Below are 27,638 nucleotides of genomic sequence, written 5' to 3' on the forward strand. Positions count from 1 at the left end.
TCCGTGGGGCTTCCCGGCCGGTTTCACAGGGGCGCCGTGACCGTGCTCGATGCGCGTTCAGGGTTGTGCCCCTTCAAGTGTGTTGTCTGCTATTTCTGTCCTCCACAGATTGGATTTAACCTGTGTTTCTCTCAATATCAAACACGTAAGGCTGATAGTTTCTTTCACAATAGAACGCGTTGTCATTAAATAATACGCTTAAAGAGGTGCAGTGCAAAGAGTTTTCTGAAACGTTGCTACTGTGAGAGAGCATATGAAACACCTCACGGAAAGAAATACATTAGGTCACAGCAGTATTTTGTGCTCTTATCTCCCGCTGCTATCTGAACCGATGGGAAGGGAAGTCGGCTGTGGTGATGTGTTTTCAGGGAGCTTTTTTTTTGTTAAACTAATTGATGCTTCCTCTCCTTGTTTCCTCCATTTCCAAGATGCCCATTCAAGGTTACAGACAGCACCTAAACAGGATCACTTAATACTATTTTGCAAAAAAATTATATGGGCAAAGCTGATGAGGAGTGCCTGAATCCAATAGCCAACACAGTAGGAGGCAACTAAACTGTTATGCAACACCTTACACAAGAGCAGCATTTTGTGTATTGAACTGATGTCAGGAAAGTGAAAGCCTAAGAAATACTGACCAATACGATAAAATCATGTCAGTAAATGTTTCAGAGGAATAGATTATTGGTGCAAGAAATTGCCCATTTTACACCTATAATAAATGTCACAAATCTATGAGGGGGGGGGGGGAGTTATCATTTGATCTAAATAAAGGTATATGCACAATCACCATGTGAAATAACACATTTGAACGTTTTGCCTTGCACAGCCATTAAGTCTGATCTGTATTTGTTTTGTTTCCCTTGTAAACTTGTCCTGTACTGCCTGTAGAACTGTCAATGGAAATAAACTACAATTAAATAACAAGATTAACTGTATCTTGTATTTTGTTTGATATTTTATTGTCCTTTTGAACCAGTAATCATCTCCCCTACAAATATGTAGAAATCCCTTTGACATCATACGTTCGGAGAGGATGTTCTCATCGTTTCCAACCAGTGACCCTCCCCCACCCAGAGCTAACCGCATCCCCCCGCGCATGCGCGCTGCCTTAAGATCGTTGCAAATGCAGTTGCACAGGGAACAAGGTCTGCCCGGTTGAAATAAACTCGACCGAGGACGGAGTTTGAATAGCCTCACAGGGTCACGTCCACCCGGGTCTGTGCGGAAACCTTTTGGAGGATCAAGCGATCGACACGTAGTCGATGTTTTTTTTCCCCGGGGATTTTTTTTTTTAACATCTGAAGTTTTCCGGTCTGAAGACGATATAATTGGTTTATTTCTGATGTTAATGGCTTGTAGGTGACGGGGGATCCGTAATTCCGCTAAATTAACTCTTTAAAATTGTTTAATTTGGTGAAAATGTCAGTTTCTGATGACATCATGCTGTCAGTATTTGTGGGCGGGCTCTGAGCTGTGAGGGGAGAGGGGCGCAACCGGAGAGCAACTCTGACTAGGCGCCATTAGGTAACGGTGTTAAAGGCGCTGCTTTCGCACATTAAACAGACATAGAGGTAAGTTTGAGTCATAGTTCGCGTCCCGTTGGTGACGACTGGCCCAAGAGTATCAAAATTGACATGTTTTCGTCGCTCAAATTAAGCCAGTCAACTTGTACAAGCTCAAATCAAAGTGGTGTCGACCAGAAACAAGATGGCGTCTGGGATTCTTGTCTCTCAGTGCACGGGTCGCGCACTGGCCACACTAGGCGCGTTCTCGCGGAAAAGATCGAGATCATTTCCTGTTGTTGCTCTCATGCAAACTCGACGTCCTTTCCCTGCCACCCTGGCCGTGACCCGCACCACACACGGCGGCGCATTTGAATGTGGTAAATGTGAGCCGTGCTGACGCTTGTCGAAACCACAATTTGCTATGGAATATATGACGCAATCCCTCAAGGAAATCCCCTGCCGTGGCTTTCATTGTCACCACCATGTTACGGCAGTCAATACGTCCCTGTCACACAAGCAACTACTGTATACACAAGTCAATGACATGAACAACAATAATTCCGCAAAAGCTTCACACAAATAGCCAAAACACTTCAGTCAGAAATAAAGCTGCCCCTCGGGTTAGTTGAGCATTTTACCCCATCTAGTGGGTCATATGGGTAAAACATGTATTTCTAAAAACGTTTCATGCATTGTTGGAATATTCATAATAGCTTTGTTTTGTAATTAATTGATTACTGAATTTGTGTTTTTCTTACTAAAATATTCCTCGTAGTAAACATTTTTGATTAAATTGTTTCAAAATCAATTTCCCCACTACTCTTAATGGTATTTATTAATAAACGTTCTCGTGTAGTGTCGTGATACACTGGAAATATTGAATTTACACAATAGCTCCAAAGCCACCAGGTAATAAGCAGGAACAAGGACACCGTACTAGTTGGTGCAGCAATTTCTATTAAAAAAAATAAAAAATATATTGCTATCAGAGCGGAGGGGGGCGCTGTGGTTTTAAAACGACGTTTGTATTCCGCCAATGAACTTCGAGTAAAATAGGCGACGAAGCCAGTAGTCCAATCACAGCTCTCCTTGTTCGGAGGTGGCGTATTGACAAGGATAGAAGGTGACTTTTCGACGAGCAGAGCAGTAGCTAGTAGGATATTTTGAGATATTTAACCAAAAGAAGACGTGTTGTTTTTCCAGGCGAACAACCATGTCTTCTTTTGGACGGGCTCTGGGAGTCCTTCGACTAGGAAGTCGGTTCGTCACACGGGGTCCTCAAAGAATAATGACCAGAAAGTGAGTAGCATCTACCTGCGCTAGCATTGTTACTTCTCTGTTGCTAACAAATAGCAAATTGCTACAGCAACAGTTTACCCTTGCAGATAAACGCTAAGATAGTGTTGTTCTGGTGTTACAGAGGAAAAGCCTGTCAATCAACTTACCCACCGCTAATGTTGTCATTGTTGAAAATGCATAATGAAACATATTCTTTACTTTGTAGGGCTGGCGGAGGGCCGCACATTGAACCTCAGTACAGGCAGTACCCCCAAATTACCAAGAACCAGAAATTACAGTCTGAAGTCCTCAGCGGTTTTATGTGGTTTTGGATCTTGTGGCACTTATGGCACAACCCTGATGCCGTCCTCGTGAGTAGAATTTCGTTTGACACCGCAAATATAATTTCGGAACAAATTCTGAAACCCCCAAGAGAACATGCCGTTACATATTCAAATCAGAGTGTGTTGATGTTTTTGTATTGGTACGTTTAGGAACGTGAATTATCATCAACATCATGGCATGATGTCTCAAATGTGTCGGGTTTAAATGCAAATACTTTCAATGAGTGGTGTTTGGCTATTATCCTTTAGCCCCAAGTATAGAGGTCAAGGGTTAACAAAATTTCTCTGGTGTGCAGGGTCACTATCCTTGGCCTGATGCTTCTTCATGGACAGATGAGGAGCTCGGAATCCCACCCGATGATGAGGAGGAATAAGGTAATGCAATGTGTTTAAATCCTCAATTTTTCTTTTGCTAAAACTACATGTTTACGTTTCTGTGAATTTTGCGAGCTCCATGTAGTGGAAGACAAATTTAATTCGGTTTTGCACCGTCCTTTGTCTTGTGATTTAATTTTCTTTTTGAATCAGTTCAGAGCTATTCTGTGCTAGTTATTTGAAAATGATGTTTTCGCTTTGATCTAAATTTATAGAAAAGGCCTGGTATTGGTGGCAAACTATTTTCTATCCCCGATGGCAAGCCATTTTATATGTATGTGTCATTATTTTTATAGATTGTGTTATACTTTGCTTTGTTCTGTAGTCACATGGCTTTCGTGCATGTAGTTGTGGAAATATTATTTGACAAATGTATTGATCAGTGTGTAAGAAGCCTACGAGGGTTGGGCAACAATCATGGTGTTTGACACTTCAATAAACAGATCAATCAAAATGTACTTAAAAAAAAAAAAAAAAAAAAAGGCTGTTCAATGTTTTGAGCTCCACTGATTCTAAACACCCTGTTTTGTCTTTTGTAGGCCACAAGGAAGGATTTCAGCTGTTGTTTTGGGATTTTCCAGGATATGCTGAAGGCTGTCATTGTACATAGACTAATAAAATTCTTCAAATATGCTTGTCTTTAAATGTCCTAAATCTAAGTTTTTCCTGAGGTAGACTGTTAAATCAGGTTTAACAAAAAGAAGCACATTATTTCATTAGTTTTATTTACACACTTTTTAAAATGCAGAAACAAAATTGCAATGCATCAACAGTGTCACAGTTAGCCAGTGTTTTGTATATTTTAAAATCAAAAGCCATTTCAATCTGGGGGGGATAAACAACGCAAGAAGAACTAATGCACAGGAGAAATGTCGAGGGGAAGCAAATGAAGGGAGCAATCCTGTACGGTGTCGACTACAAACCCTACCTGCGGGCCAGCTCGTGTTTTAAACATGCAAAGTTTCAAAGTGTAGTGTCAGAAAACGGGAAAATGATTTCACAGAGATACTGGTTGGTTCTTTGTTTGGATCAAGTAAAATACCATGGGGGGCTTGTAGAGAAGTCGCTTGCAGGTTGTGTGCGCTGCCTGTAAACCTGAGCAAAGATTCTAAGCTGTCCGTCGTCGTCTTAAAGCTACTTGGCAACATTTAGCCCGAGTGTAAACAAGCTTTTTAAGAGTCGTCTCGTTATGGGATGGACAGTTCACCCTGTAATCACAATGAGGTCATGACGAAGAACACTTTGCTGTAATTCATTACAATGACATTAAATGGAACTTCATTTGTAAACAGAAAATGAAAGAAAACCTTCTAAAATCTATATGATGATGGTTTAGTAGCTAAAGAGCTGAGATCTCGTGAGCAGTTTGATGGGAACTAGCCCTACCAACAGACGTCCCCATGTAAGGCAGGATGGCTGCAGGGAGCATTAGCCAGCCTTCAACCAGCGTATTTGTGTTTAACTCTGCATTATTACAGAGGACAACAATTCCACAGTGAGATCATACGTAACAAGGAATTTGATTCATCGCTTTATAATCTCCCAATGACGGAAAATCAGTCTTGTGAAAATAGTATTTCAGCATGGGGATGAATACGAGGCTTCACGGTCAGGAGGAGAAATCTCAGAAAGTTTCTGACTTCAGGGTGAACTGTCGCTTTGACAAGTGTAATATTTCTGTACAACACTGAGCTGTGAAGGAGTAGGGAGGGGGTGTGGATGACCAAATCACAAAGTGGTAAAAGTGAGCCCACAAATTTACAAACGGTGAAAGCACAGCTTATCGATAGAAAAACCACAACCAGCAAATTACTTCTTTTTTTATAAACAATGTGGAGAAAGAAACTAAAACAAACCTCAGCATCTCCAAAGCCTGAGGCAGCCAACCTTTAAAGTCTTGAGGGGGTAAGGGGGTGGGCATCCTGTGTGCATCCATGACGTGGCTGGTGGTTAATCAGAGATTTTATGTCCATGGCATCATTCCCTGAGAGTGAAGAACTGCGCAACCCGAGCAAACAAAAACACACATCAGCACTGGTATTATAAAAAAACAAAAAAAACAAAGAAATTAACCTCAGTCATCCCCGCTCAAGTTCCTCAATTCCTCTGAATGCATCGACTACTTTGGATTGACCACAGTGGCTCAGAATACTAGTTTTTTTTTTTTGTTTGTTTGTTTTTTTGCTTGGAAAATTCACACTGGATGGAGGAGGATACAGAAGTTTCTTAACCTAACCCTAGTTTCTATTCGCACATAGCCCGACGACAAGCTCTGGCTACATGGAGAGGAGTAAACCAGAACAGACGAGAATCAAGACAGCATCTACTCAACTGGGTGATGAGGGGGGGTAGAAGGAAAACTCAAAACAAGAGTTGTGTCGGGAGAGAAGGTTTCAAACAACTTGTACATAAACTGCTACTCAGAGGGTGATCGCATAAACACCAAAAAACGCCCACATTTACAAAAATGCATGTGTTTAAAAAGGAGAAGAAAGCCCCTATTTTTTTTTTAAAAAAAGGAAAGACTCCTCAGAATAACCGAGGCTTGAGGGTTCAAATATAATAAAATCATTCTCTTTCTATTAATAAATACATCATTCGGAATCCATAAAAATAACACATACCAAAAAAAAAAGAAAATCAACATCGCATAAAAAACAAGAAATAAATTAAGCAGGATTTCATGCGAGTCCTCACAGCGAATGACTCATAATTCCTATTGAAAAAGAAATACAGGAGAGGCAGCACTTTGAGCAGCGCCCCCTTCAGTCCACATCCTCGTGTCCATGAACGCCACAGTGCAGACGGGAGGATTCGATTCGGACTCGTCCGTGCAAGTTGGCGACGCACCAATCATTGTTTTTTTTTTGTCTTCTTTCCTCCATTTGCGACAGCAGGGAATTGGAGAGAGGGGTGCACAGAATACTATACCTCTCCCTCCGCCCTTTGCCTCGCTCATTATTGCTGGTGATTGAGATACGTATAAAGAGGGTGGGGGTCGAGGTTGAGGTGAGGGGTAGCTGGGGGGGGGGAATGCATGAGTGGCGAAAAATACAAAAAACAATGAGCACCATTTTGAAGAGATCAGTTTTTCTTCTCCGCAGCACCTCGTTTTACTCGCTCCTCCTCCTCCAGCTGCTGCTTCAGTTTTTCAGTCGTGATGAAGTATCAGAAGCAGTAAAAGCAGTAAAATATACTTCCTGTTTGTTTGTTTGGTCAAAAATCCTCCTTTGTATTTATATAAATTAAAAAAAAAATGCCCACAGGAGCTCCAGTTTCCCTGCAGCAGAACTTCACGTTTCCTGCTCGACTCTTCCCATCGCTCCTTTTTTTTTTCTTCTCCCATTCTGTTTTGTTCCGAGTGTGCTTGTAGTGAAGTCGTGCACTTGCTTATTTCAAATACCCTGTCTCCTAAGCATGCACAGTGAGCGTGTTTTGTTTTTTTTCTTTTAAGATTTTTGTCACTTCTCTCTCTTTCACATGTCACGATTGGTTTAGGGTGCGGCGGTCGTCTCCAGGCAGTCTTCCCATCCTTTTTTTCTTCCGATTTCTACAGCACGGAAAAAGCATCTGGTAACAAATACAAATTCATTCTTTTCCTCGTTCCTGCCTGCGACGCTCCCGAGGATTAGACGAAGACTCGACTGTGTCTGTTGAGTTTGAGGATCTTGCCCAGCCTCTGCTTGGCCGTGGCCATCCCTTTTTTGGGCCGCTTGCCTAAAAAAAAGAATCGATAGAATGCGTTAATGGCATTGATTAATGACAGGTCAACAAAAAGAAGAAATGTTGAAATTCCTATGTCATGTACAGTGATGTATTTGTGTCAGCTAAGTGAAGAAAATACAAGAGTGAAGGTCTGGTGAAAGTACTATGGGCAACTGCTAAAAAAGCTATGCTAAGGAAATGTAGACCCACCAAGTAGAGGAAATCTACACAATGGTAAAGATAATGCACCACCTGAAACTGGGTGAAGTGAAGTTTGACGAGAGATGGACACAAAATATGAGTGAACGGCAACAAAATACAGGATTTGAAGTTTTGATTCGTTTAAAAGAGACTCCTGTGTGTGGTTTTGTCATTTTTATTTCTTTTTCTTGTTTTTCGTTTTTGACTGTCTGCTTGTGTCTGTTAAAATGTTGTTATTTTATATATATATATATTTATATCAATAAAAAAACTCAAGTGAAAAAAAGCACAGAAGCCGGGGATCAGCAACAATCAGGGCAGCGAAGAAAATGCAGTTCACCCCAAATACGAGCGAGTGCAAAACAGAAACATGGTGTGATGATGTTGCACCTTTGGTGGCCTGATTGCTGACGGGCGGGGGGTTGGGGGCGTGCCTCTTGGAGGGGTGCAGCGGCGGAGACATGGAGGGGTCACAGTACTGGTAGTCTGTCTCGGGGCTGTCGCCGTGGCTGCGGTCACCCAGGGGACTGGCCAGCGGCCCCTGATTGTCCCAGGCCTCGCTACTGTTGCCCTGGCTGTCCATGGGGCTCTTGTCGCCCTGCAGGAGGCGCTGGTGTGGCGGTGGCGCCGCCTCCCTGGACTCGCTGCCGGACCACCAGGGCTCCCGCGGCGAGGCCGCCTTCTCCGGCTTGGGCGAGCACAGCAGGCTGGCCACGGACAGCATCCCCTGAATGGCCTCTTCCGCGCTGAGTGAGGTAGGATGTTCTCTGCATACGAGGGGAGGGGTGGGGGGAGAGGTGGGGTACAAGGAAGCCAATCAGAACACACTGAAGAGTCAGCTGGGCAGAGGCATATTCAACACCTCCATGTGTCTTACCGCTTGAGTGGTTTGTGTTTGTGCCTGAGTTTGTGGCCAGACTGGTCCAGCTCTATGGTGTGCCCCGAGCCCCTCACCCCACCGCCCTCCCCCTCCGCCTCCTCGTCCTCCTGGGAACTCTCGGAATCCTCGTCGGAAGAGGACGACGACGCTTTATGCTGTAGAAGGGGGGGGAAGAGTGGAACACAGACAGGTGATGCGGCTGCATTCAGATCAACACACACAGGGCTGCCGAGATCACTGGACTCCCCACCCCTGACCTAGCAGACCTCGGCCGCACAGCCAGCATTCGCAGGGCACATTCTATCGCACATGACCCCAGTCACCTTAACCCGCACTTCACGTTACAGACCAACAGTTCCGATGCTGCACGTTCAAGTTCTATACTGTGTGTCTTTCCGTTTTCGAGAATGTGGAAACAAATTTCCTGCAAAGGACCAATAAACCTTTTCCGTCTGATTCTGCCTGCTTTACCTCCGTGGGAGAGTCGCTGTCTGACTCGCTGGAGTCCGATGCGCTGGAGTGTCCTGAGGCTTGTTCCCTGAGTTCAGTCTTCACCGCCTCCGCGCACCCCGCTGCCGCCACAGTGAGAGGGAGAGAGAGAAAACAAGACACCTTTGAGTTTCAGCTGCTCCACTGTGACACGCCGGCCTGCAGCTGCCTGGCAGTGACTCACCGAGGGGGTGGGCTCTCTCCGCGCTGTGCCGCTCTTCATCGTCTTGATGCGTCCTTTCCGACTTCACGTCCATCAAACTCTTTGGAGGGCCGGAGGGCGAGCGCTCGCCCTCCAGCTTACCCGGGCTGCTGCCCGCCTGCCTCAGATCTCTGCATACACACACACAGACAGACACACACAATCAGCTCATAACGCACAAACGCAGCTCCTCGGATTTATTCATGCAGCTCGTTTCCTCATTTTTTGGTCGACACACCACGGCGCTCACCTGATGATCCTGCCGTTGACCAGCATTAGTCGCAGGTGGTTGTTGTCCAAAGACTCTGCTGCGGCGGCCGACGCCGTCGACACTTTGTTGAGCTTACCGTGAACCTTCGCACAAAACGCCGCGTCCTTCGGAGGTAAAAAAAAAACAAGAAGTGAGTGGGAAGGTCAGTGAGGCCTCGCGAACACGAGAGGCACGTCGCCATCGTGTGAGGCTCACCTCCTCCAGAGGGCCCACCTCCAGCCTCTTCAGCACCTCCATGGTGTGCTGCTCCAAGATGTCCAGGTTGGAGGGCACCTTGGGCCCGTGCCTCTGCTGCTGCTGCTGCTGCTGCTGCTGCTGCTGCTGCTGCTGCTCCCTCAGCCGCCGGGCAGCGCGTCTCGCACGCCGCGCCTGACACAGCCGCTCCAGCGTGGAGCGGGTGGCCGGGCAGACGCTGGACACAGGCGCTCCTCCTCCTCCAAGGCCTCCTCCACCTCCAACACAGCCACTTCCCTGAGATTTCACCGCCTTGCTACCACCCACCGGCTCCTCCTGATGGAAATATACGAGAAAAAAGCAGAAGCATGAAGTCAATGGGGCTGCGAACGATAAAACCGATGCGACCGGATATCCGGTTCAGGAAGTGAGAGATACGGCTGCATCGGTAACAGCCTCATAAATAGAATCGAAGTATCGATTAGTTTTTTCAGGCAGCTTGGCCCCAATTCAGCACTCGCCAAGGAAATGACATCATCAATAACGCATTGTATTGCTCTAGTGTTTAAAGTTCTCTGCTCATTGCTCAGGCTAAAATGCTGAACTTTTGTTACCCGTTTTTGGTCAATGTTTGAAATTAAATACATCGACATGTGATTTTGTTGTTCTGTTTTGTATGTGTGTTTTTGCCAGTGCCATAAAGGCACAATGCTTGGGGATATTTGGTCTGTTTTGACAAGAAAATATTGTACTGTCACTTTCATCGTACAATGAAAGTTTGTTTTCTAAAATATCTACAACATTTATCATAGCATCAAATCATATGTATCAAAGCAATTTGCATTGAATCGATTTGTCGCAAATCGATTCGTATCCAATCGTTCTCTAATAAAAGGTTATCATTTTTAAATCAAATCGTAACCTGTTTATCGAGATGCATATATAATCCTTTACCACAGAGAGATGTGCAACCCTAGAAGTGAAGTTTTAATCAAAGTCTGATCTGCAAGTTCAGTCTTTTTTGTCTTCGAAGTCAAAACGCAGCGAGCGACTGCCTCCTCACCTCTAGGTGGCGGATTTCCTTGGTCAGCTCCTTGATGAGGTGGTTGGGCCTGATGTGGTCGGGGACCTCGCTGGTGGGCTCGCTCACCTGCAATGACCCAAACGCACCAGTGTTCAGGCAGGAGGAGTGAACGCGAGACAGACGGACGTCGGTTGTTGTGGAGGCGGAGTCAGCAGCAGGTGCGCTCTCACCTCTCGCTTCAACCAGGTCCGCAGCGCACTGATTAAAGCCTTCACTCCCTCCACAAGGTAGGTCGGTGGCGGGCAGTTGTCTTCTCGCAGCTCTGAGGCAAGAAAAAAATAAAACACGGTGATGAGGCTTCGATGGCCTTTGGAGCTTGTGGTGAGTCGTCATTGATGGGTTTTGCAAGACAAACACAAAATGTTGCAGTCTCCTCACCTTTCAGCATTTCCAAGAGGTTCTTGGCCACATACCAACAGATTGCCTCAAAGTAGGGAAACTTAAAGAGGTCTGGGGTTTTCAGACGACGCTCCATTTCATAACACCTGCAAACCAGAAAACGAGTCATCAATCAGTTATGATGCAAACAGGGAACAAACCAACAATAAATGGGGTCATTTTCTGTGCGCATCAATCAGTCTCACCTGAGCTGCATGCCGATATTGAGGTTGTGAAGGAAGTTCCCTCCAAACGCCATGCAATCCTGAGAGGTGAGAACAGCATGGATCCAGCCTGCAGGGGGCGCAAGAGCACACGTTTTGTGATGGGCCCGCTCTGTGCAAGAATTGCAACAATGCCATTCCCTGCAAAGACGGATGGGCCGAGGAGCAGTGCAACAACAATATTGACATGGTCTTGCTTTCCGACACATGGGTGTCCGAGCTCCTGGCGTTTGCGCGACCAGCTCGGTCAACAAATGCATGCCAACAACAAAAATAAACTTGTTGTTTTAAAGTCTGACAGTGGGAGGGTAACCACCACTGAGGGGGACACACTCACCAACCCTGACAAACGGCGCTCATTTCGTCGAGATAAAGTGAAAGAAAGCAGAGTCGGGGGAGGGGGGTAAGTCTGATGGACGGGCCTGATAAAGCTCTGCTTGACTGACTGACTTGAGAGCTGAGCTCTCTGACCCCAAAGTTAATTCCCACCTCTCCACACCCCCGCTCCCCCTCGGCCAAAAGAGCGCCCCTTAAAAAAAAACCAAAAACACAGCTCCGTCCCACTGAGAAAGCGTCGCTGACTCAGGTCGTCCGGCCGATGACAGGCTGAGCCCGGCTTTGTCCGTCTTGAAAGACCTCTATTGAGGCGCTGACGGGTGGGTGACTGAGCGGCTCAAGACTTTAGCTCCACTCGGAGCCAAAAGAAGCGGCAACGCACTCGGCGAGTGACGCGATAGGCAAACATCTTCAGCGCGGCTTCTAATTACCAGCAGGGTCGACACGGTGTGTGTGTGTGATCTGCAGCCACGTCGCTGCTTTCAACATATTACACGATAATTATGTTTTTCCTTCACTTTTCCATTGTAATCACAATCATTAGGCAGTGTTTGGGTTGTTGCTCGGGAGGGGAAAAAAACTCCCCTCTCTGTCATTTTCCCCTGGCAATGACAGAGGAACTTGAAAAAGGCCTGCATTTTTCCTGGCAGCAGCAGCAGCAGCCGCCATGGGAAGCCTGACGCTTCTCGCACTCAGCGGCACGTGAGAAGGCAGGAGAACTCCAGCTGACGGGCCAGCAGAACCCCCGCAAAAAAACACCCCCAAACATCTGGGTTTTGTCTCCAGCGCAGTGGGGTGGGGGGGGTGAGAGAACAACTGGCGCTCGTACCCAGTTCACATGACTCGGCAGTCGGTGCTCTGATCTGCAGCAGTGGGAACTCTGTGAGATGAGCTAATCCGTGAAAAGTCTGCAGTGCAGTTATGGAGCACGTTGCCGTTCTGGCACAAAGGTTTAAGCTGTGCTAAACTCTCACCAAGTTGAATAGAGAAAAAAGTTGAATCAGACCTTTTAGTTTCTGCACAATTCCCCCGTTGTCAAAACTTACAGTCATCATTCAGTAGAAATGATCACTTTCCTTGATACTGACGCACTAATGCGTGAAAGAACAGCGAGCACAGACCTGTAGGGATGAGCAGGGTGGTTCCTTGAGGTACGACACACTTGTAACACTTGTCCACTTTGTCCCCAAAGAACACTTCGCTCTGATTGGGCGAGGAGCTCCATGCCTCGTATAGTGCAAGGTTGTCCGGAGTGGGTTTGATCAGGTAGAAGACCTTCTCACCCTGCACAGCGGGACGACAAAGACACGGTTAGATGGGCGGCTCGTCTGAATCCGCTCGAGACATTTTCCGTTGCAATTGTTTGAGCTGCGTGTGGCCGGGCGACACTGACCCAGAGGACGTGGTACCACACCGAGGTGCCACCAAAGTCTATGTGGAAATCAGTGTAGCTGTCTTTGACTCCCATAAGGCAGTACTTCTGGACGAAGGGCTTGGGGAAGAAGGAGTCGTCCGGCCAGTAGTTCTCCACCCAGGACATCTTCTGAGCCACGTCGGGGACCTCCACCAGCTCAGACATCCTGATGAAATGGATCAAAGAGTTAACCACCAATCACATAGCAGATAATCTGTGTCCTGATGAAGCAATGATTTCTGAAGTACCATATTATGAAAAGCCAGTGTCTCTGTCCTGCTATTAAATGGCTTTTGAAAACGCAACCCTTTGTGATGTCACAAAGGGCACTGAAATCACTCCCAGGTCGGTGGCCGCACCCCAGCCAGGCGTTGGCTCCGCCCCAATAAGACCACTTTATTGATGTCCTCTCAGTTACAGCAGGAGGCTGTAAACAGCGGGCTAAACGTGCCGTCTTCCGCAGACCTGGAGAGGTTTGTGGTTTATTAATGAAGCGCGGCTTCTTCGCTGTGGTCTGGGGGAAAGAACAATAATGGCAACCTAAATACCTTAACCTTGCTTACTTGGTGTCGGAGAACTCCAGGCTGATGAGGTTGAGCACCTTGGGCCGCAGTTGCGCCGTGAAATACTTGATGAACTCGCTGAGCTTCATCTTGCAGTCTGCCTGCCGCGCCACGTCGATCACGTCGATGACTTTGTTGCCACCTACGCAGGAAACAAGCACCGTTTTAGAAAATCATAAACGGACGGAAGGGGGAGGGGCTTTGTTGAGCAGCAGCCGGACGCTCGCTCACGAGAAACAATCCTCAACTTCTTTAATTGGCTACTGAGTGGGAGTCGGGGTTCACCGGGGGTCACGGGGGCCCGCTGGCATCTCCATGTGCTTCTGGAGATCCGAGCCCTGAGGGAGACTTGGCACCATTATGGCGGCGCCGGGAAAGGGGAGGGGCTTGGAAGAGCGAGTCAAGACGATTTGTCAATCTGTCCAGACTGTTGTTCCCCGAGGAGGTGGAGTGGGTGGAGGTGAGAGGGCCGCTGCGTTTAACACCTATGGGTCTGTGTGTGTGTGTGTGTGTGTGTGTGTGGGAGGCTGTGGGAGGCTGTGCGTGGAGACGTATGCGAGCGTGGAGGCGAGAAGCAGCAGCGTGTTACTGTGCTCGGGACAGAAAGCAGACGCGTAAAAAGAAAAAAAGAAAAGGGAGAAAAGAGAGATGAAAGCAGAGAGTAACACAACTCGCAGCTGGGATGTTACAAATCACACTTGGGTGACACACGGGGCCGGAAGTACCAGCAGGATGTAGTGTGTGTGTGTGTGTGTGTGTGTGTGTGTGTGGAGTAAGACAGCTGGCTGTTGTATTTTCTCCACACCCCCTCCCACACACCTTGAAAAAAACAAACTCTGCATATTCTGCCCCATGCTCTCTCTCTCTCTCTAACACACACACACACACACACACACACACACACACACACACACACACACACACACACACACACACACACACACACACACACACACACACACACACACACACACACACACACCTCTGAGGGCCCAGCTGGCCGGCGTCTGATGACGGAGAACAGCTGGAGTGGAGGCCAGCAAACTCATAGCGGGAAAAAAAAAATATGAAAAGCTGCACAAAACCGAGCTAGAAAAAAACAACAAAAAACTTTTAAAACCAGAACAACACAGGCTGCTTGGAGAGAACTCCAAACCACCTTCACTGTGGAGGTAACCATAGTGATTCGTTAAGGTGCAGTTTGTAATATAAAGTAAGTCATTTGCACTGCTTATCAAGTGGGTCTATTTGTTGAATTCGTTACTTCCCTGTGCGAAACACAAATGATGTGCGATCACAGCACCACGCGTGACCTCAGAACTCGCATTCTTTCCAGTTTACACATTATTATGCAGCAGCTTCTTCAAAAGGTGGCTTCCTGCTCGCACAGATGTGCACGGTCTGCCCAGGATGATGAACTGCTGGCGGGGGGCTGGGGGGGGGCGGGGTAGGGTGGTGTGTGGTTCGGGGTGGGGGTCACACACACTCGCATTAAAATCTCCTCCTCGCACAGACACTCTGATCTACTGCAGGAGACGCACGTGCAGGCGGCTGCAGCAGCTGCAGCAGCTGGACGTGTCGGGGTTTGAATTGAAGCTTGGAGCCAAGAAAGCGCTTGACCCAACTCGGCTGAGCGTCGATCTCTGCGAGGTCATAAATATGCATGGAGCAGTCAAGGTCTTGTATCTCCTCCCGATAGCATTAATGTTGAATTGAGACAAAAACCCAAGCAAGAAAATAAATAAAGAAAAATGCAACTACTATAATATTGTAGGTCCGGTGCTGAAAAAACACCCAAACAAAGCAGGTTTATCAGGAAGCTAAAAAATCCTTATATGCCTTTTTATGGGGATCTAAACATAAATCATCTCATCAGGCAGCTCTACTGTATTCTGATTGAAAACAAAGAGGTGAACATGGCTGCAATATGGGACCTTTATTGCCTCCATCGGTGACATTATAAAACTCAGTGTGACGTCAGCACTTCCCTCCTTCTTTCCCTCTCTCCCTCCTTCCCTTTGTCTTCTTTAACTGTAAGAAACGCGAGCTGCCGACACCACTGCCGACTCTGCGGTCATGACACCTGTGCCCGGGCTCAGTGCTCGGCAGGCCCGTGGAGAGGGCGGGAGGGGGTTCAGGGTGCGAGAGCCGGCCTGTAATCTGAACTTAATGATAAAACCGCCGGTGGCCTCGGTTAATGGGCTTGTAACAGGAGCCGGGAAGTGGCCGAGTGGGTCGGCGAGGAAGCGCGGCGGTCACGGAGAGGCCGGTGAAAGCCGAGACGTCCGCTCGTTTAGAGCTTGTTGGGCCGTCGCCTGATGCCTGATAAGTGGGTTAAAACCCAATGAACCTGCTAACCTGTTTGTATTGACACGCACAGATGGCGCCGGCTCGACGGCAGCCACTTAGCTGGCTGGGTGTGTAGTGTTTTCTTTTTTCCCCACCGGCACCTCGTCTGCTGGCATAGCCCACATCCCTCCCCGAGGACCAACACTGATGTGTGATATCAAATCTTAGGGCGTTTACCCACAGGCGCCCTCGGTAACATCTCGGTACGGTACGGGTCGGTATTGACGCATTTCCAGCACGGTCCCAGGGGTTACGATTTTGGTACCTGCCTCCTTGGGGTTCGAAGCGAGCAGAGCTGACACCGTATGGGTGACGTAGCAACGTGCAGGGCACTGATTGGGTAAAAGTTTTGACGAAAGCCAAAGGCAGTCTCTCACGAAAGACCAAAACCGCAATTTTTTAAATGCCCCGCGTGTGGATTTTTACAGTTTCACGTATTAAAAACTGAGAAGATTATGAAACTGTACCATGGGCGAACGTAGAACTACAGACGTTTCTGTTGTCTCTGGCCGAAGAAAAAGCTCATAGAGAGCTGGACGGACGGAGCCTTCCTGGTTTCGCAGCTGGTGGCCGTCGCTGTACAGCGAAACAGTGTCCGGAGAAATAAAAAAATAAAAATGCCGAGCGACTACCGAAGCACCAAGGACTACAACAGTCTGAGTGGAACGAACAGAGAAAATGTTGGAGGTTTGTTCAGCCTAATTCGGATGCGATGGAACACCGACGCGGTGGCCAACGGGAGTGAGACGGGCTCGACTCTGCCGGTAGACGACGAGAGAATAGTCGGCCACGACAATATTTGAAAACATGCTTGAGGACTGTAAATGTGTTTTGTAACATCAAGCAACTTTAGTTTGAAGGCTATTTGCAAAGTAGAGCCGTTGAATCGTGTCGATAAACCGCTAGCCACCACCGCTAACTCTGCTCTGCTTGTGTTGTGTTCCTGGCAGTGAAAGTTAAGAGGCGGCGATTTTGGCTCGCAAGTTTCATAAGTTTCACTCCCTATAGCGATTTTTAAATGCTGCTCGCTTGTTAACGCCGGTCGAATAGAGTTGTTGCTGTTTTGTGCTTTGTGTGGACTTAAGCTGTGCGGATATTCTTGTCTAATAATAAACGACTGTGAGACTCAAAGTGATCGTTTCAGCGTCTACATTTTCTCTTCTAGGACAGTGTTTTGATACAAGTCAACAGTATGAAACAAAAATAATTCTAAGCCCTATGAAAATGTCTCGCACAAAACAAAACAAAACCACGGTTAATACAAAAAGTGAATCCTATGGTTTCCGGGACACGGGAGGCACAAAAAAAACCTTCGGTTCGCCTTGCAACCGTGACTCCGCCCACGCCCAGGTACTAGTCGGGCTTATGGAAATACCTTTCAACCGAGCTGTCCCGTACCGTGAAGTGCTGGCACTAGCCGCACAGGGCTAGTGGGTAAACGCCCTAAGAGAGTCTGAGCGGCCGTTTACACAGAGACGGATTTCGTACATTTTCGAAAACGCTCTTAAAAGACAAAAAAAACACGTTTACAGCCGTAAAAGCCAAAACGATGTAGTACCTATGCCCGGCCTGGTGTGGCTCTGCAGGTTTATTCCCTGAAAGCGGAATAAGGAGAAGAACACCTGAAGCACGCCCTGTTTAAAGAAGCAGCAGTTCGCTAACAACATTAGCACCACTGAGAATAGAAAGAAAGATCGCTGGAGAAAAGACGGTGTGGATAAACTTCTGCTTCGAGTTGCTTTCAAACACAAAGCCTTAAAAGGTCCACGTTCAGGTTGACTGGGAGTCGTGCCAGCAAAAGTTCGCAAACATTTGTCATTTAGGTTTCCTGCCTCAATATCCCAGTCCGTCGAAAATAAATAAAAAATAAAACAAGAGGTTTGCAAGTCGTTTTCGTTGGGTTTTTTTTTCACTTTGCACACTATCCTCGTGGATATCGATCCACGAGCACCATGTGCTATTGTTGACTATTGTTTGCGGTTTGTAGTTGAGGTTAATGGGAAGACTGCAGGCTGATCATCAGTAACAGTAAAAAGTCCTTTGCCTGACGTGGTTGTTGTTGTGAGTGGTCATCTGCACCTCACGGCCGCTCAGGTTGCGAGGCGGAGGAGGGGTTTAGAGCTTGGACATCAGCGTTGCAAAAAAAGATCGGTTTCTACGTTTCCACGAATCTAGGCAAGGCGCCGTTTTCAAACTTATCCAACCTGAGGAGCGTTTTCGAAAAAGTGCGGTTTTTCAGAGAAACCAGTATTGGAGTAAACGGGGCCTGAGCCTCCTGTGGTTGTTTGGAAACAGTCCTTACCCACATACTGCTCCACGTCCTTCACGGAGAAGGTCTGGGGGGGCAGTTTGAGGCCCAGACCCTCCATCTCGGTGACCATGATGGGGTAGTTGAAGCCGTGTCGCTCCAGGTACCTGGGCGTCACCTGCTCGCCCTTCATCCGCCTGAGGAGCTCCTCGCCACTAGAAAGAAATGGTAAAAAAAACAACACAAAAACAAAGTCACTACGGGCCAATAAAGTTGATTTATTGGCGTTTTATTAACATGGCTGCCAAGGCGTGAGGCCATAAATATCTTCCATGTGTCGACCTCTTGGGCGAGTGCATTACTAAGATTATTTTTTACGAGTGTCATCAAAATGAAGCCACCATCTGTACCGCGGTGGATTTATGGCTTTATGATGAGGTTGAAACGTTTGGGCTTCAAACAAGGCGCAAAGCGTCAAGACGGTTTTTTAGGATTCGCCCACCAGTTCATCCTTCACTTGGTTCGTTCGTACGACAACTTGTGAACACAAAACGCAGAGGAGGACTGAAGAAAGGCCCGATTAACTGCTGCCACTCTGTGACGCAGCAGAGACCAAAAACCATCACAACCACAAAAGTTGCTTTGAGTTCAGCCAACACAGGAATAGACGAGAGAAGTGAAAGGCTGCTTCTCACATTATGCAACAATTAGAGGAGTTGAATTCTGAGAATCCGACTGTGAGAAGCTATGAGATTAACGTCCACGTACTGGACACTATCATTTGAAATGAACACCTCTGTTGAAGCAGCTTGAGAGTGAACTCAAAGAGCCTTTTCTTCCAGACAGAACGGGTCCCTTGGGTTTAAAACAGTCGTGACTGATGAGTACCTGGCGAAGGTCCTGGTCTGCAGCTCCTTGATGAACAGTGGCGTGCCGGCCTGGATGGGTTTCGATCCATCGTCGGGCTCCGTGTAGTCGTGCCTGTGCCAGTTGTTGCGCTGTTTCACTGTGACGCACAGAGACATCCGAGAGTCACACATCTGCTGCGCCAACGCTGATCAATTACCTCCTCCGGATCGAGTTTCCCCCCTTGAAGAAGTGTTGAATCACGGCCACTTTTTGAGCAAAGCCCATTGAAACCCCACTCGAACCCCCGGTGCGGCGAGAGGCCGGGATGGAGTTGGAGGGGGTGGGAGGTGTGGGGGGCGGAGGGGGGGGGGCTTGTCCAATCAAAGTGGAGGGTTTACAACACCATTCAATTAGCCGGTTAATGTCTGCCCTCTGGGCTCTCTGGAGTTGACCCATCCCCCAGTTTGGAAGAAAAGAAAAATGCAGTCGGCAGAGAGTGACCCTTCTCCCCCGGGACCAGTCCGACAGTCAGAGGGAGGGGGGGTATGGGGGGCTGAATGGTAAGCAGGGCTGGCTGGACATGTAAATTCGAGGCAGAGAATTGGAGAACGGTGTTTGCTGAATGAAATGCATGTCGGTACAGAGGGGAGATGGGGGGGGGGGGGAGCTGCGGCACTCACTCAGGGAGGGTCCTCGTACGACATCGCAGTTGGGGCAGTGGTATACGTCGATATCCACCGCATGGTGCTCCTCCACCTGCACACAACTGGAGACAAGACAGGAAACAACGGTTCATCACTTCCATTTGCATCTCATTGGCTCATTGTTTGGGTTGATGACACATAAAACAGGGAGCTGCCAACAACACTGGGGTTTTTAATTAAAACTGCTGCTGCTTTGTCACATGGTTGCAAAAAAAAATAAATCCCATGGACCCAAAAAGCATTTTCCCCAAAGAGCGCAATATAAAAATAAAGGCCTTTAAAACGGCCGACAGGACGACCGTGACCTGAAACGCGGTTCATTGAAAATCTATTGTACATTTTCTACCTATGGTCTTTGAGCTGTTAAAAAAAACGATAAAGGCCAGAAAATCAGCAGAGAAGAGTTTATTCCCAGCGTGATGTCACAATGTGCTGCTGTGTCTCAGTGCATTCTGATTGGCTACGTCCTGACGTGTCTGTAAGTGATCATTCTGATAGGCCAAATAGATCATGTGAGTTACAGGGGCATCATGGGAAGTGACTACTGTGCATGCTCCACTGGCCCAGTAATGCGGAAGTCAAACACTTTTTGGGCGTAACTATGTGCTGGGTGAGCAACTTCATTGAAATGAGTGGGCCGCTATCTTGGGAGTCTGGGGGTGTGGACACAAGCGGGGCATGAGGGTGGAGCCAGCACCTGGCTGAAGGGCGTGGCCTGTGTCACCAAACAGCACTGTACGAAAAAGGCTTAAAGCTCAGACTTTTCTCAAATGAGTTACGTCTCTGGCGGTCGTTTATTTGCAGACTCCGAAGCTGATGTCAAACACCGACTCAGACGTCTGGAGGTCGCAGAGGAGTTTAACAGGTTTGGGACAAACAGACGCTGAAGCAGCAGAGCAGAGTTTGTGTCTGAGCGCTGACCTTTGCTCCCGTCTGGTTCAAAAACAAACAAAAGTTGCTCGGCTTTTTGAAGACAGGAGAGATGGGGATCTAGAGCTTGACAACATTCAGATCATAGCACAGACTTTTATTCAAAGTTTTGGACTTTTAAGTGATGTTTCTATTGTGGAGCGTGGCAAAAAGACTAAAACAAATATTTTAAGTTTTGTTTTTGTAAAAGTAACAGTAAGCAAAATGTTACAACACAAATCAGAGTTCATCCCACTCTGTCCTCAAAACTGAATGGAGCTGCAGACCGATGCTCAGTTTAGAACAAACTCCACGCACGTTTGCTGCCAGCTCAGAACACTGACACAACAACCCCCGACTTTCCTGAAGAAGAAGAAGAAGAAGAAGAAGAAAAGCTGAACCACAGGCAGCGGCAGCACACATGCATTCCTCTGTTACATTCCAGAGCAACACGAGCTGAACGCACGCTGTCGTCGGCAGCAAAGCTGCAGAAGTTGCTTGTTTGTGTGACTTCAGCATGGGCACAGGTCAATTTCTGTGGCATTTAGGGGTACCGAGGTCACACACAAAGGGCCTTCTGTGCTGGGAGGCCACTGTTAGGCTTGACTTCTCATGTATATAAATTATATAAGTGTCATACATATATATATATATATATATATATATATATATATATATATATACATACACATATATATACATATATATACATATATATACATATATATATATATAAAAATCAATTTTATGGGGCAAAACTTTTCATTCTGCAAAACTTTTCATTCTGCAATGTTTCACTTTGATTTGAAATGCCATATTTAGCTTTGTGCACACTGTGCTGGTCCAATTAAACCAGAACTACCAAGACTAAACTAACGGAACAATTCCGCTGCTGTTGCTTTGAAAAAGCATCAAAAAGAAAAAAAAAAAAATGCTAACGAGCTCCCATCCCAATTAATCCGTGACGTTGAGAAAGCACACCATCATCTTGCCGCTCCTCTTGCTGCAGGCTGACGACTAACAATGGAGAAAAACAGCTTCAGGAAAAAAAGAAAGAAAGAAAAGAGGAGGAGCAGGCGCCTGCAATCAGCTTTGATCTGCAAGAGATTGCAGGAGGAAACTGTAAAGGAAGTAACGCTGGGGGGGCCATTAACTCATCAGGAAGTGATCAGCTCATGTGAACGATGGCTGCAGTCAGCTACAGCAGTCCCCCCCTCCCCCCGGCTGTCCGGGGCTGTGCAAAAGTGCTGCTGCTTCTCAACTGTCTCGTGCATGAAGTCATCAGCCCACCCCCCCACCCTGCAGAGACTGTATCCTCACCTCAAAAAACCCTCATGTAAAACCAGCGAAGGCAGAGTGTAAATAGGAAATACCAAAAAAAGAGAAGCTCCCAGAACTCTTGCTGCTGCAGCTGCTGCTGCTGCTGCACGTGAGCAGGGCGACGACCAACAATAACACTGCGCAGCACTTTGGCTCTCTCTCGCATTGTGCACTAGCTCATGTTGTCGGAATCTCGGTCCGAACATGTGGCTGCTGGCGGTCGGGTGTGGGAGGGGGTTGGCGGTGACGGCGGTGCAGAGTGAGTCAGCCAGCCTCCTGCAGCCAGGGTCTGCGCTCCCCGATCGTCCTCCCTCGCCTGGCTTCACTCTTTCCTTTATGTAACGAGGCCCCCGGTGAGAATTCAGGGCACTGTGCCACGCTGGACTGACTCAGCTCGCGTGTCACCTGTAATGATTAACGCTTGTGCACGGCGTGGACGGGGGAACAGCGAGAGGGAAAGGGAGGGAGGAAGTTGGAGGAGGTGGAGGGGGTGGAGGGGCGAGAAGAGCCATCTTAAATTGTTGCGTCACGGCGAAACGCTGAGAGCTCTTCACCCGACGTGAACCTCTCTGGTAGGAAAAAGCCGAGTGCAAATCAGACTGGAGACGAGTGAACTGGAGTAAACTCCACTCCCTCTATATTTAATAGCGCTGCGCTATCTGAGACTGTGGAACAGCAACGGCGGCGTGTGTGTTGTCGTTGTGACAGCGCCGGAGCCACAGCGGCAGACTAACAAGGCAAACATCCTTCCTGGACGCGAGATGTGTGTACTTGGCGAAGCCCCCCCCACCCCCCACACTCTCCCCCATTTCCTCCCATCAAGGGCCTCCTTCCTGTGTGACTGAGAGGGCTTATTCATTGGCCTGCACACAGTGAGGGGGTTCATTGTCCTGCTCGATCGCCGCAGAAGCAACAAAAGCCTGGAGGCGGGAATCGGCCATTATTTTAAGCTCTAAATGACTGCCCTGCATGTGGGGGTGGTGGGGGGAACACGCCCATATTAGGGCACTGGCAGCGGGCAGGAGGGGAGATGGTGAGAGGAGACGGAGGTGGGGAGGCGGCGGGGCAAGTTAAACACACCTGGCTATCTCTGTCTTCCCAAGAGGAGCACCTGACTCCTCCAGGGTGTGTGTGTGTGTGTGGGGGGGTGGGGGTGGGGGTGGGGGGGAGGGTTACATAAACAGTGGAGTCACGCTGGGGGGCCGGACGGGCCAGAGCCCTGACAGATGGACGGCGATCTGTCACTTTCTGGCACTTCCGACCGCTCCAGCGTCCCAAGGTGGCAGCAGCAGCAGCAGCAGCAGTAGTAGCAGCAGTAGCGTCTTTGCAGTGGATTAAAGAAAACCAGCGGCGGAACAACAAAAAGAAAGAAGGGCTGTGTTGTTTACAGCGCCGCTGGAGCCCCCGCTGAGGTTTAACAGCCTGATTGCTGCTGTTGGTGCAGGTTGATTCTCACCCCTCAGGCTCCCGGGCAGTGGGTGGGGAGGTGGGGGCTTTGCTTTGCTTTGCTTTGCTTTCACGCGAGCCTTCGGTGTGGTCGTCTGACGGGCCGGGCCCCCAGTGGCCCCTGCAAGAACCTACAGTCATCAGTCTTACGGCCGTCTGCCGTCTAACCCAAACAAGCGCTCGGTCCGCTGGCGCAATTGTCTTTACGTCCGGGCCAGTAAAAAACAAAACTTTAATAAATTATTGATTCGTTTTTTTTTTCTGTAAACACAGGCAGCTGAGTGAGGGGTTTCATGGCTCTGCGGTAAAACATGACGACTCGAAATGAATTGCATTGCCGGTAAAAGCCCAGCTGGATTCATTTTGAACATTATGAACTAAAAACTGAAACAACAACACAGACAAATGATCAAACTGGAGGCTGTAAAGGTCAAGCAAGCAAAATTATTGGCTGCTAAATTGAAATTAAATTACTGAAATAAATTACTAAATCTGCTAAAAATGTCATGCCTAATTTTCCCACTTTTATCAAGCAGAAAATACTGACAACTCTTCTTGGAAACTCACGAGATTCAATAGTATGTATTAAAGCAGAATTACATCAATAAAGAATCAATGAGCGGCAAAAACAAACAAAAAAACTCCAAGTTTCACGCACCACAACTAATGAGACACTCCTTTTAAAGACTTGCATCTAATAATTCAGCCGATGTGAACTCAGTACTTCAGGCCGTTGACCTCCAAACGCCAATGAAGATGAAATTTCCTGTGTCCAATCCAACCAGTCTGGCAATAAAGAGTAAACACAGGTTTGAACATGAGCTCTCGGGTGTCGTTTTACTCTGTGGCCAATTAACTAGACAGACACCTGAGCAGACGTGAGGAAACGGCCCTCTTCAAGGAGTCAAACCAGAGAATAATCCTTCAGTTCGTTCATCCATCCACTTAACATAAACACTCAAGCGGAGCCCGACGCCGGCCATCCATCTCTCTTCGCCATGCTCACAGTGTGTGCGACAGTGACAGATCGAGCGTTGAACTTGGCGAGCCCATCAATCACCGGCCCCCCGGTTGTCCCCACTGTGGCCCGAAGCACCGTCATCGCCGCTCCAACGCCCAGACCAACACATCCAGACAACGGGGGACGACCAGATCTGCTCCGCACCTCCAGCAGGGGGTTTCACCCCGACTTTACGTCGTGCCAACCCTCAGAGCGCTGAGCTAAACAATAAGAAGGCGGCATCAAAGCAAGAGGGGACAACTCAAAAGAGCACTTTGGCTATTAAGGCAGATTGGATGTGGCAAATTAACAACAAGGTTCAAAGTCGCATTACACCTACCACACAAAATTGAGTTAAACCTTGTTTTCAATGATTATTGTTGGACTCTATTGGCTTTATAAGGACAGCTGATTTAAACCTCATTAGTTGAATAATTTGTCCCATTTAAAATTACTTACGCATCAACAAAACCTATTTAAAAACGGTTACAAATGTCAAACAAACCGGGGCCCTTTCAAAGCTTCAAACTGTGAGTCATAAAGGTATTGATCAATCCATGTCCGAAGAGGAAGTACTGGCGTTGGCACAACCTTAACACACAAAAGATGAGATTGCCAATTATAACTGTAGCGAAGATAAACTTCTATCCATCCTCTTCCAAACCCACTGTACAGCAATGGAGAAGGACACAGGGAAGAACAGGACGTCATGCAGGAGCTGATGCAGTGAGACAAAAGCTCCTCTACACAAACACAAACAACCCCGACAACAGGCACCCGGAGATTGTGGGCACTATCCCTTCCACTGCGTCAGTGAGCCGTCACCCACGGCCAGAGAATATCCCTTCCCTTCTGGCCCGCCTCGTGGGAAAGAAGCAGGAAACGTGGCCGTTTTTGGAGCCGCGCTTTCTGTGTGTGTGCGTCTGCATATTAGTCATCAACGGGGGGACGTTCCAACATTTGTTTCTTTTTTTTTCTCCTTCCCGCCGCCACATGACACACCGCCAGTCTTTCTTGGCTCCGGTACGACACGAATCCTGGCCACCAAGTTTTTCTGGCGGGCCTTGCTCAATGTGGTTACGCAATGGCTTCCGTCATTTCGACGCGGGCAAAAAAAAAAAAAAAAAAAGCAGTTTATTGTATTCATAAATAGTTGCTATGGACATGAGCCCACACATGATATGAAGGAAGGCGTAGGAGGAGCCCTGGCCAGGATCGACCAGCGGAGCCATGTGGACGAAATAGAGGAACGACTCGCACGTGACATACGTCTCGCTGCGTGACAGATACAACGGTATGTACACATTTGGTTGATATCAGATAAACAGCGGGTTCACAATTGACAAAATTTCATAGTGTCTGAAATTTCAGCAGCTCTCTTCCTTTTTCATGTTCTAATCACACAAACAGAAAATATTTTACACAATACACTACATTAAATGCAATGGTAATGATCTATACTACATTTAAATATGTTTGTTTTTATCTCCGTTGACTGGGAAAAGGACAAAGTGCTTTCTCTCAGGCTCAGAGTACAAGATGAGCGCCACAACATCTGTGTTCTGACAACAGTCGCCTAAGAAGAACGACAAGCGGGTTTGAAAGCAATTTATCATTGAAAGGAACAGCCTGTACTACAAACTCGGCCACCTTTCAAAGCACGTGGAACAAATGGAAAAATATGCCAGACAACCAAAACCAAAAGCAGAGGCAAGACAAAACGCCAACATAAGGCAGTCTGGGGAGCTGTTCCTGTCGGCCACCACTAGGGGCGCCCAGGCTACCATGTGTCTCGTTCGCTTTAAAAACGGAGGGGATTTAAATTTCTCAAGGTGTCAATCAAGCACGACCACAACAAGCTCCGTGTTTCGGACCGGTCGCATTTGAGAAATGTCAAATGACTATTATCACTTCAAAAGCACGACTGTCGAACGTTACACTGACATTCGGCGAAATGTACGTTCCGTTAAAAAATATATATATATATATATATATATATATGTATTATTGCATAATAACTGATCCCGCGTAACAAAAGGCTACAAACACGGTCAAACAACGGCAAGTTGCTCGTGATGTAATTCTTGTGTAAATTAGTCTAAAGTGCTCGGGAAGGGTCAAGCGGGGCTACCTTAACCTCGAATAACCCACAACTTGGTGAACCAGATTCCGATCGCGACGAACGACCACCATGCATTTTAAAACACTCCCCATGTGGCCTTTTTAATGTTTAAATAGCCAATTCGACTTATCGCAAAAACCCGACGTGATAGCAAGAGTTCGCCGGGGCAACGTGTCGTATCTGTGCCACCACGACCCCGGCGGGCTTTGATCACACCGGCTGACTGACACGGCTCGGCAATCCCGATAGATCCGCAATACGGAGTGTGTGGAGCCAAACTATTTGCTTTCGACTATGTGCGTCTCGATAGTGATTAACGTCGATATTGTCAAAGAAACTGAGAGACATTTCTCGTGATTGAGCCACGCTGGCGAGACTTCGGCCGCAATACGTGACCGTTGCGGCGAAAGAAAAGCCACTTTCTCGGGCAAAGTGGCGTCAATAGACGGTTTAAAGCCCCCGTCGTCCGCCGCTAGCCGCTAACGAGCTAACTTGGCTACCAGTCAACAACCGCTCCGATAACCGTCGCCTTTCTCCGGGAAACACGCCGCGTTTCTCGCTTCCGCCGGGCCCCACCACCGGGAGACGCCAAAAGCGACGTACCTGCCGTGGAACCAGTCCTTACAGATGTCACACTCGATCATAAACCGGCTCACATCGTAGGGCTGCCGGCAGACACAGTACAGCGGGACCGCCGCCATCTTCCTACTGTCCCCAAACAACGCAGGAATGAAGCGGGGCGGGGATTTAACACTAGCGTCCGGAAATAGCCGAGGGGAGAGCCGAGCGAACACGAGGCTCCCGATCTAAGGCAATCCCACCTCTGACGTCAGATTCCAAATTATTCATTTCCATCTGGTTGCGTGGGGGGGACTCGCCAACAATAGACACAAACTTTTTTTTTTTTTTTTCCAACAATAGGCTCACAAAAACGGTGTCGTCTCGCACATTTTGCCAAGATTTAAAATCTAGCACTTCACTTAGCATATCCGAATTGGTTGATTTGTTGTGTTCATCTGTACTTTGATTGGTTAGTTAATAATAGGGTTTTACGGACTTGGTTAAATATAAATTCCCATTACTATAAAAATAGAAAAATGTCATTCTGCGTATGAAGTTTACCAAAACAAAAGCAAAACAAAAATCATCACAGTGCTGGTGTGTTTGATTTAATGATACGATAAAATAAATAAATAAATAAATAAAGTTCACATATTATATTCGCTGTCCCATTAAAAACATTGAAAACAGAAATGAAATGGAAA

General features: G+C 47.5%; 2 protein-coding genes across 2 annotated transcripts; one reads left to right on the forward strand and one right to left on the reverse strand.

The window, feature by feature from the left end:
* The first annotated feature begins 2,585 nt into the window (after nucleotides 1-2,585).
* On the forward strand, nucleotides 2,586-4,138 carry ndufb2 (NADH:ubiquinone oxidoreductase subunit B2). The gene is made up of 4 exons (XM_076030000.1): nucleotides 2,586-2,807; nucleotides 3,013-3,157; nucleotides 3,427-3,505; nucleotides 4,045-4,138. The coding sequence occupies exons 1-3, from the start codon at nucleotides 2,722-2,724 to the stop codon at nucleotides 3,502-3,504; spliced, it is 309 nt and encodes a 102-aa protein (XP_075886115.1). The 5' UTR covers nucleotides 2,586-2,721; the 3' UTR covers nucleotide 3,505; nucleotides 4,045-4,138.
* A 75-nt stretch (nucleotides 4,139-4,213) lies between these two features.
* kdm7aa (lysine (K)-specific demethylase 7Aa) lies at nucleotides 4,214-27,135 on the reverse strand. Its single transcript, XM_076029999.1, has 18 exons — nucleotides 26,977-27,135; nucleotides 19,553-19,638; nucleotides 18,912-19,029; nucleotides 18,078-18,238; nucleotides 13,427-13,568; nucleotides 12,843-13,029; nucleotides 12,571-12,733; nucleotides 11,096-11,183; nucleotides 10,890-10,996; nucleotides 10,682-10,773; nucleotides 10,491-10,577; nucleotides 9,449-9,763; nucleotides 9,233-9,357; nucleotides 8,965-9,113; nucleotides 8,763-8,863; nucleotides 8,289-8,446; nucleotides 7,802-8,178; nucleotides 4,214-7,222 (listed from the first exon to the last, which is right to left on the reverse strand). Exons 1-18 carry the CDS (start codon nucleotides 27,072-27,074, stop codon nucleotides 7,134-7,136), a joined length of 2,643 nt encoding a protein of 880 aa, XP_075886114.1. The 5' UTR covers nucleotides 27,075-27,135; the 3' UTR covers nucleotides 4,214-7,133.
* Nucleotides 27,136-27,638: the final 503 nt, after the last annotated feature.

This window comes from Nelusetta ayraudi, unplaced genomic scaffold, assembly GCF_046127955.1.
Source record: "Nelusetta ayraudi isolate G7.1 ecotype Tasmania unplaced genomic scaffold, CSIRO-AGI_Nayr_v1 ptg000027l, whole genome shotgun sequence".
NCBI lineage: Eukaryota > Metazoa > Chordata > Actinopteri > Tetraodontiformes > Monacanthidae > Nelusetta > Nelusetta ayraudi.

Bases quoted from the DNA above. Each gene is read 5' to 3' on its own strand.
- kdm7aa (XM_076029999.1), bottom strand. From the start codon at position 27,074: ATGGCGGCGGTCCCGCTGTACTGTGTCTGCCGGCAGCCCTACGATGTG. The intron at 18,239-18,911 runs GTACTCATCAGT...ATTTCTTTCTAG, and splicing joins CAGACCAGGACCTTCGCCAG to TGGCGAGGAGCTCCTCAGGC. The intron at 8,179-8,288 runs GTAAGACACATG...CCTCGTATGCAG, and splicing joins AAACACAAACCACTCAAGCG to AGAACATCCTACCTCACTCA.
- ndufb2 (XM_076030000.1), top strand. From the start codon at position 2,722: ATGTCTTCTTTTGGACGGGCTCTGGGAGTCCTTCGACTAGGAAGTCGG. The intron at 2,808-3,012 runs GTGAGTAGCATC...TTTACTTTGTAG, and splicing joins CAAAGAATAATGACCAGAAA to GGCTGGCGGAGGGCCGCACA. The intron at 3,158-3,426 runs GTGAGTAGAATT...TCTGGTGTGCAG, and splicing joins ACAACCCTGATGCCGTCCTC to GGTCACTATCCTTGGCCTGA.